We start from the raw sequence: 9,289 nt of genomic DNA, 5'->3' as shown, positions 1-9,289 counted from the left end.
ATGAACTACTAAGGGGGTCAAATACTTATTTTACTCCATTTGTATCATGTGACCTCTCTGGAGTTTTGGTTGATCTTCTGTCTCCATCATATAAAATACACCTATGAGGAAAATTATAGGCCTTCATTTCTATGTAAGGGGGGGAGGGGAACTTGCACCATCTGCGGGGGGGGGGGGGGGGGGGACTTACACCATCTGTGGGGGAGACGATTGGTATTTCCCCCCCCCACAGCTCTCCCCCCCGAAGAACATTCCAGAAATAAATCAGACTTCGTATGAAATAACTTCTTGTATTTACAAAAACAAAACCTCTAAAATGACGGTTGGCAGTTGTAGATCCATGTTGGGCGTGGCGGCGCTCCTCCTGCACTTTCCTCCGGCGGGAACCAATAAAGCACATCGTTGTGTGAAAAATGCGAAATTCATATAAAAACCCACAAAATATACAAAGACATGTCCAGTCCAAACAAAAAGCACGACGGGGCTCAGAAATGAGCCGTCACCCGATCAATTTCCAGCAAATCTTCTATAATCTGAGGAGAGAAGAGATGATGGACGTGAGAGACCCACAACATGGGAGGGGGGAAGAAACAGCCAGCAAAGGGGGGAAGAAACAGCCAGCAGAGGGGGGAAGAAACAGCCAGCAGAGGGGGGAAGAAACAGCCAGCAGAGGGGGGAAGAAACAGCCAGCAGAGGGGGGAAGAAACAGCCAGCAGAGGGGGGAAGAAACAGCCAGCAGAGGGGGGAAGAAACAGCCAGCAGAGGGGGGAAGAAACAGCCAGCAGAGGGGGGAAGAAACAGCCAGCAGAGGGGGGAAGAAACAGCCAGCAGAGGGGGGAAGAAACAGCCAGCAGAGGGGGGAAGAAACAGCCAGCAGAGGGGGGAAGAAACAGCCAGCAGAGGGGGGAAGAAACAGCCAGCAGAGGGGGGAAGAAACAGCCAGCAGAGGGGGGAAGAAACAGCCAGCGGGGGGGGAAGAAACAGCCAGCAGGGGGGGGAAGAAACAGCCAGCGGGGGGGGAAGAAACAGCCAGCGGGGGGGGGAAGAAACAGCCAGCGGGGGGGGAAGAAACAGCCAGCGGGGGGGAAGAAACAGCCAGCAGGGGGGAAGAAACAGCCAGCAGGGGGCGCACCAATACAGACTACAGACCTCCCCCATACCTTCTATAGACCAATGAGACCAGCCAGCAGGGGGCGCACCAATACAGACCCCCCCCATACCTTCTATAGACCAATGAGGACACCCAGCAGGGGGCGCACCAATACACACCCCCACCCCTTCTATAGACCAATGAGGACAGCCAGCAGGGGGAGCACCAATACAGGCCTCCCCACCCCTTCTATAGACCAATGAGGACAGCCAGCAGGGGGCGCACCAATACAGACCTCCCCCACCCCTTCTATAGACCAATGAGGACAGCCAGCAGGGGGCGCACCAATACAGCCTACAGACCTCCCCCATACCTTCTATAGACCAATGAGGACACCCAGCAGGGGGCGCACCAATACACACCCCCACCCCTTCTATAGACCAATGAGGACAGCCAGCAGGGGGAGCACCAATACAGGCCTCCCCACCCCTTCTATAGACCAATGAGGACAGCCAGCAGGGGGAGCACCAATACAGACCTCCCCCACCCCTTCTATAGACCAATGAGGACACCCAGCAGGAGGCGCACCAATACACACCTCCCCCACCCCTTCTATAGACCAATGAGGACAGCCAGCAGGGGGAGCACCAATACAGCCTACAGACCTCCCCACCCCTTCTATAGACCAATGAGGACACCCAGCAGGGGGCGCACCAATAAAGACCTCCCCCATACCTTCTATATGCCAATGAGGACAGCCAGCAGGGGGAGCACCAATACAGACCTCCCCCATACCTTCTATAGGCCAATGAGGACAGCCAGCAGGGGGCACACCAATACAGCCTACACACCTCCCCCACCCCTTCTATAGACCAATGAGGACAGCCAGCGGGGGGGAAGAAACAGCCAGCAGGGGGGGAAGAAACAGCCAGCAGGGGGGGAAGAAACAGCCAGCAGGGGGGGAAGAAACAGCCAGCAGGGGGGGAAGAAACAGCCAGCAGGGGGGGAAGAAACAGCCAGCAGGGGGGGAAGAAACAGCCAGCAGGGGGGGAAGAAACAGCCAGCAGGGGGGGAAGAAACAGCCAGCAGGGGGGCGCACCAATACAGCCTACAGACCTCCCCCACCCCTTTTATAGACCAATGAGGACAGCCAGCAGGAGGCGCACCAATACAGCCTACACACCTCCCCCACCCCTTCTATAGACCAATGAGGACACCCAGCAGGGGGCGCACCAATAAAGACCTCCCCCATACCTTCTATAGACCAATGAGGACACCCAGCAGGGGGAGCACCAATACAGCCTACAGACCTCCCCCACCCCTTCTGTAGACCAATGAGGACAGCCAGCAGGGGGCGCACCAATACAGCCTACAGACCTCCCCCACCCCTTCTATAGACCAATGAGGACACCCTGCAGGGGAAGACTAATACGACCGACCCCCATTTTATAGATAAGAGGACAGTCTACAGGGGGCACACTAGTAAACCTCACACACCCCACCCCCTTCCTTCCATCAATAGGCTAGTGTGGACACCCTGCGAGGACTTCCCCTCCCCCTTCTGTAGATTAAGCAAACGGGGAGCCAATTAAAAACATTTCAGTGTAAGATTAAATCCTGGAAATAACATTCTTCTCTTACAATTTCTGCGGAGGTCCCGATCTTCTTGGCGAGCTCAGTGCGTTCCATGCTGCTCAGATACATGAAGCGGTTTAGCAGCTCGCCATCCAAAACATTCTTCACGGCGTTCTGAAGGGCGCGGCGGCCGCCGTTCAACATCCTGAGGGGAAGAAAGGAGATTTATAGAAATTAATAATAACAATAATAATACATATTCAAGAGAAGGGAATGCAAAGGAAAGGAAATTTCGGTGCCACCCCTCCTCTACCCATCTACACACTGTGACCGAGCTTTGTAGACAAGCGATACCAAAAAAGAAAAAAAAAGGGGGGGGGGGGGGAGCCGTGTGTGTCCACCAATGGATTACAGGAAATTGATTTTCATACCCATCCAAGAGAAGGTCAGCTGTTTCCTTTAAAGGGACACTAAAGGATTTTTTTTTGTTTGATCTAAATAGCTTCCTTTACCTTACTGCAGTACTGGTTTCATGTCCTCATTGTTTGTTTTTGCTTTGAAGTAGCTGTAATTCTGCTGTGATCTCCACACTTCCTGGTTGTCTGTTTCCTTATAACCATGGTACTGGGAGCTTTCTCACGGTGGTCTAAGCTGTCATTACTGTGTGTCTAAAACTTCCCAGAACCAATCAGATTCATTTTAAAAACAAAACACTGCCCTGGATTTGTTTGTTTTTGTTCTGTGTCTCTCTCTACTTCACAGAAACATGAAGCCAGTTTAAAAGTGAAAGTGAAACTAGAGGCACATTATAGGATTGATTTTTATCTACTTTTAATCATTTTTAAAAGGAATCAGTTAACTTTTATATCTCTATACCCTGTAAACAGTCATTTCAGCAAAAATGTTTTTTTCCTTTAGTGACCCTTTAATGAACAATATGGAATTCTTTCTTCCTTTACTTCTTCCCTCCCTACTTTGTTTTCTGCCTCTTCCTCCTCCTTTTCCTCTCTTAATTTCATTCATTCCATTTCATTTCCATTCAATTCATTCCCTTCCCTCCATTTCATTTCATTCCCTTTCCTCCATTCCCTCCATTTCATTTCATTCCCTTCCCTCCATTTCATTTCATTCCCTTTCCTCCATTTCATTTCATTCCCTTCATTTCATTCCCTTTCCTCCATTCCCTTCATTTCATTCCCTTCCCTCTCTTCCTGACATTCCCTTCCATCTCCTTCCCTCCCCTTCACTCTCTTCCTGACATTCACTTCCCTCTCTTCCTTTCCTTTCCCTTAATTTCCTTTTCCTCGCTTCATTTCCTTTCCTTTCCCTTCCCTTGGTTCCCTTACTTTTCCTTCCCTTGGTTCCCTTCATTTCCTTTCCCTTCCCTTGGTTCCCTTCATTTCCTTTACTTTCCCTTCCCTTGGTTCCCTTCATTTCCTTTCCCTTCCCTTGGTTCCCTTCATTTCCTTTACTTTCCCTTCCATTGGTTCCCCTTCATTTCCTTTACTTTCCCTTCCCTTGGTTCCCTTCATTTCCTTTCCCTTCCCTTCCCTTGGTTCCCTTCATTTCCTTTACTTTCCCTTCCCTTGGTTCCCTTCATTTCCTTTCCCTTCCCTTCGTTCCCTTCATTTCCTTTACTTTCCCTTCCCTTTGTTCCCTTCATTTCCTTTACTTTCCCTTCCCTTGGTTCCCTTCATTTCCTTTACTCTCCCTTCCCTTGGTTCCCTTCATTTCCTTTACTTTCCCTTCCCTTCCCTTGGTTCCCTTCATTTCCTTTACTTTCCCTTCCCTTCCCTTGGTTCCCTTCATTTCCGTTCCCTTTCCCTTGCTACATTCCCTTCACTTGCTACATTCCTTTCCCTTGCTACATTCCATTCCCTTTCCCTCGCTACATTCCATTCCCATCAATGGAGGGACTCAGGAATTCAGAAACAGCTGGGATATCCAAAATCAGTGCAACTGATGGCCGGATGGAAGAAAACCCAGAGGGAATCTTGGACAAAAAACAGGTCCACGGGAAAAGATCAGCCAGTCTACACACGAAGGCCCAAGCCTTACATTCCCATCCCTTAGGAGAATATTCTATGATATTCAGCTTCCTCTCTGCCCGCTATACCCCGGGCTCCACAATCTGCTCTCTGCCCGCTATACCCCGGGCTCCACAATCGGTTCCCTCTCTGCCCGCTATCCCCCGGGCTCCACAATCAGCTCCCTCTCTGCCCGCTATACCCCAGGCTTCACAATCAGCTCCCTCTCTGCCCGCTATCCCCCGGGATCCACAATCAGTGCCGCTATCCCCCGGGCTCCACAATCAGCTCCCTCTCTGCCCGCTATACCCCGGGCTTCACAATCGGCTCCCTCTCTGCCCGCTATACCCCGGGCTTCACAATCGGCTCCCTCTCTGCCCGCTATACCCCGGGCTACACAATCGGCTCCCTCTCTGCCCGCTATACCCCAGGCTTCACAATCGGCTCCCTCTCTGCTCGCTATACCCCAGGCTCCACAATCGGCTCCCTCTCTGCCTGCTATACCCCCAGGCTCCACAATCGGCTCCCTCTCTGCCTGCCATATCCCCTGGGCTTCACAATCAGTTCCCTCCCTTGCCCGCTATACCCCGGCCTTCACAATCAGTTCCCTCCCTGCCCACGATACCCCGGGCTCCACAATCGGCTCCCTCTCTGCCCGCTATACCCCGGGCTTCACAATCAGTTCCCTCTCTGCCCGCTATACCCCGGGCTCCACAATCGGCTCCCTCTCTGCCCGCTATACCCCGGGCTTCACAATCAGTTCCCTCTCTGCCCGCTATACCCCGGCCTTCACAATCAGTTCCCCCTGCCCGCTATACCCCGGGCTCCACAATCAGTTCCCTCTCTGCCCCTACCCCCCCCGGGCTCCACAATCGGCTCCCTCTCTGCCCACTATACCACGGGCTTCACAATCGGCTCCCTCTCTGCCCGCTATACCCCGGGCTTCACAATCAGCTCCCTCTCTGCCCGCTATACCCCGGGCTTCACAATCAGCTCCCTCCCTGCCCGCTATACCCCGGGCTTCACAATCAGTTCCTTCTCTGCCCGCTATACCCTGGGCTTCACAATCAGTTCCCTCTCTGCCCGCTATACCCCGGGCTTCACAATCAGCTCCCGCTATACCCCGGGCTTCACAATCGGCTCCCTCTCTGCCCGCTATACTCCGGGCTTCACAATGAGTTCCCTCTCTGTCCGCTATACCCCGGGCTTCACAATCAGTTCCCTCACTGCACGCTATACCCGGGCTTCACAATCGGCTCCCTCTCTGCCCGCTATCCCCCGGGCTCCACAATCGGCTCCCTCTCTGCCCGCTATACCCCTGGCATCACAATCGGCTCCCTCTCTGCCCGCTATACCCCGGGCTTCACAATCGGCTCCGTCTCTGCCCGCTATACCCCAGGCTTCACAATCGGCTCCCTCTATCCCCCGGGCTCCACAATCGGCTCCCTCTCTGCCCGCTATACCCCTGGCATCACAATCGGCTCCCTCTCTGCCCGCTATACTCCGGGCTTCACAATTGGCTCCCTCTCTGCCCGCTATACTCCGGGCTTCACAATCAGTTCCCTCCCTTGCCCGCTATACCCCGGCCTTCACAATCAGTTCCCTCCCTGCCCGCTATACCCTGGGCTTCACAATCAGTTCCCTCCCTGCCCGCTATACCCCGGGCTCCACAATCGGCTCCCTCTCTGCCCGCTATACCCGGGCTTCACAATCAGTTCCCTCTCTGCCCGCTATACCCCGGCCTTCACAATCAGTTCCCCCTGCCCGCTATACCCCGGGCTCCACAATCAGTTCCCTCTCTGCCCCTACCCCCCCCCCTTGGGCTCCACAATCGGCTCCCTCTCTGCCCACTATACCACGGGCTTCACAATCGGCTCCCTCTCTGCCCACTATACCACGGGCTTCACAATCGGCTCCCTCTCTGCCCGCTATACCCCGGGCTTCACAATCAGCTCCCTCTCTGCCCGCTATACCCCGGGCTTCACAATCAGCTCCCTCCCTGCCCGCTATACCCCGGGCTTTACAATCAGTTCCCTCTCTGCCCGCTATACCCCGGGCTTCACAATCAGTTCCCTCTCTGCCCGCTATACCCCGGGCTTCACAATCAGCTCCCGCTATACCCCGGGCTTCACAATCAGCTCCCTCTCTGCCTGCTATACTCCGGGCTTCACAATCAGTTCCCTCTCTGTCCGCTATACCCCGGGCTTCACAATCAGTTCCCTCACTGCACGCTATACCCGGGCTTCACAATCGGCTCCCTCTCTGCCCGCTATCCCCCGGGCTCCACAATCGGCTCCCTCTCTGCCCGCTATACCCCTGGCATCACAATCGGCTCCCTCTCTGCCCGCTATACCCCGGGCTTCACAATCGGCTCCGTCTCTGCCCGCTATACCCCGGGCTTCACAATCGGCTCCCTCTATCCCCCGGGCTCCACAATCGGCTCCCTCTCTGCCCGCTATACCCCTGGCATCACAATCGGCTCCCTCTCTGCCCGCTATACTCCGGGCTTCACAATTGGCTCCCTCTCTGCCCGCTATACTCCGGGCTTCACAATCGGCTCCCTCTCTGCCCGCTATACCCCGGGCTCCACAATCAGCTCCCATACCATCTTCCTATATTCCACAATGGACGTCCATTTTGCTTCCTACAAATGTGTTGCCAATCATTCAGAGGTCATAAATCATTTATCTTAGAAGCCAATCATAAATGTGTACAAATGTGCCACACTAAGGCGGCTTACAGATGTGACTGCAGTTTGTTCCGCCCCTTGTTCGGTGTCACCAGCACATGTACCTGAAGGCTTTTGGGTTAAGCCCGGCGTGGTGCGGAATCCAGGTAAGGAGATGATTCTGTAACATCAGCAATCTGCGATACGTCTTCTCCTGCATGGGGAGCAGGAGGCCAACGCCACCATCCAGCGTAGCGAACCACGTGATTTGTTTGTTGTCCCATAATGCCGTTTTACGACTGGAGCCTTCGTTGGCTCCCCGGCACGGAGTCCTCCAGAAAGTATTGACATGGGAGCCCGTGTGGAAGTCTGCTCGTCTCAGGAGGCGCAATCCCCCAAAACTTTCCTTTGCTGGAACAAATAATGGAGACATAGAACCAATATCAGGAGCGTTTTATAAATCGCAAAGAATGTGGCTGCAGAAACGCACAGACCGGTGGGCAGGAGCTTGAAGCCCAGAGGGAAGCCTCCTGCCTCCAGGGTCATCCAGACATGAAAAGCTTGGAGCCCAGAGGGAAGCCTCCTGCCTCCTGCCTCATCCAGACATGGAAAGCTTGGAGCCCAGAGGGAAGCCTCCTGCCTCCAGGGTCATCCAGACATGGAAAGCTTGGAGCCCAGAGGGAAGCCTCCTGCCTCCAGGGTCATCCAGACATGGAAAGCTTGGAGCCCAGAGGGAAGCCTCCTGCCTCCAGGGTCATCCAGACATGGAAAGCTTGGAGCCCAGAGGGAAGCCTCCTGCCTCATCCAGACATGGAAAGCTTGGAGCCCAGAGGGAAGCCTCCTGCCTCCTGCCTCATCCAGACATGGAAAGCTTGGAGCCCAGAGGGAAGCCTCCTGCCTCCAGGGTCATCCAGACATGGAAAGCTTGGAGCCCAGAGGGAAGCCTCCTGCCTCCTGCCTCATCCAGACATGGAAAGCTTGGAGCCCAGAGGGAAGCCTCCTGCCGCATCCAGACATGGAAAGCACACGGGGAGCTCCAGACTTGGAGATGGCCGGTGAGGACACTGGAGGTAGAGAGGAAAGAAGGAAGAACTCACCTGCTGGAAGGTACATATAGAGGAGGATGTTGCGGTCACGGTCAGACACTGTAATATAAAAAGGAGATTGGTAAATAAGAACGCGGCACAAGGAGTCACGTCCTCCTATCTTCATCACTTGGAACTCACCAAGGAAGCCAAGCTGATTGTTGTCCACCAGGAACTCCACACTATACACCTCCAGAGGCTTCACATCCTGCAAGAGAAAGGAGAGTCAGAGACTGAAGGAGAGCCAATCATTAGTAATGAGAATTCCACAGGACATGAGAAGGGGCGTGTACTCATCCAGGTGACCAATCACACAGAAGCAGTAAGAGGGGCGTGCACTCACCCTGACCAGTGACAAGGAAGGGATAGGGGAGGGGCCTGCACTCACCCTGCTGACCAGTGACAAGGAAGGGATAGGGGAGGGGCCTGCACTCACCCTGCTGACCAGTGACAAGGAAGGGATAGGGGAGGGGCCTGCACTCACCCTGCTGACCAATGACAAGGAAGGGATAGGCGAAGAGCCTGCACTGACCCTGCTGACCAATGACAAGGAAGGGATAGGCGAAGAGCCTGCACTGACCCTGCTGATGAGTGACAGGGAAGGGATAGGGGAGGGGCCTGCACTCACCCTGCTGACCAATAACAAGGAAGGGATAGGGGAGGGGTCTGCACTCACCCTGCTGACCAGTGACAGGATAGGGGAGGGGCCTGCACTCACCCTGCTGACCAGTGACAAGGAAGGGATAGGGGAGGGGCCTGCACTCACCCTGCTGACCAGTGACAAGGAAGGGATAGGGGAGGGGCCTGCACTCACCCTGCTGACCAGTGACAGGGATGTGCACTC

General features: G+C 54.4%; 1 protein-coding gene across 4 annotated transcripts in view; it reads right to left on the bottom strand.

Annotated features, from left to right (window-relative positions):
- Window positions 1-270: 270 nt before the first annotated feature.
- The window catches only part of CPSF1 (cleavage and polyadenylation specific factor 1), a 91,234-nt gene continuing 82,215 nt past the window's right edge, over window positions 271-9,289 (bottom strand). For all 4 annotated transcript variants that reach the window (XM_040352064.1, XM_040352063.1, XM_040352066.1 and 1 more), the window contains 5 exons: window positions 8,587-8,653; window positions 8,458-8,505; window positions 7,486-7,771; window positions 2,732-2,870; window positions 271-533 (listed from right to left, as the gene is read on the bottom strand). In XM_040352064.1, coding sequence (XP_040207998.1) covers window positions 486-533; window positions 2,732-2,870; window positions 7,486-7,771; window positions 8,458-8,505; window positions 8,587-8,653 — 588 coding nt within the window. In that variant the 3' untranslated portion in view covers window positions 271-485. The remainder of the gene's footprint in view (window positions 534-2,731; window positions 2,871-7,485; window positions 7,772-8,457; window positions 8,506-8,586; window positions 8,654-9,289) is intronic.

This window comes from Rana temporaria, chromosome 5 (genome assembly GCF_905171775.1).
Source record: "Rana temporaria chromosome 5, aRanTem1.1, whole genome shotgun sequence".
In the NCBI taxonomy this organism is placed as follows: Eukaryota; Metazoa; Chordata; class Amphibia; order Anura; family Ranidae; genus Rana; species Rana temporaria.
Note: the sequence above shows the minus strand (reverse complement) of the source record. Positions and strands in the feature narration are given on the sequence as shown.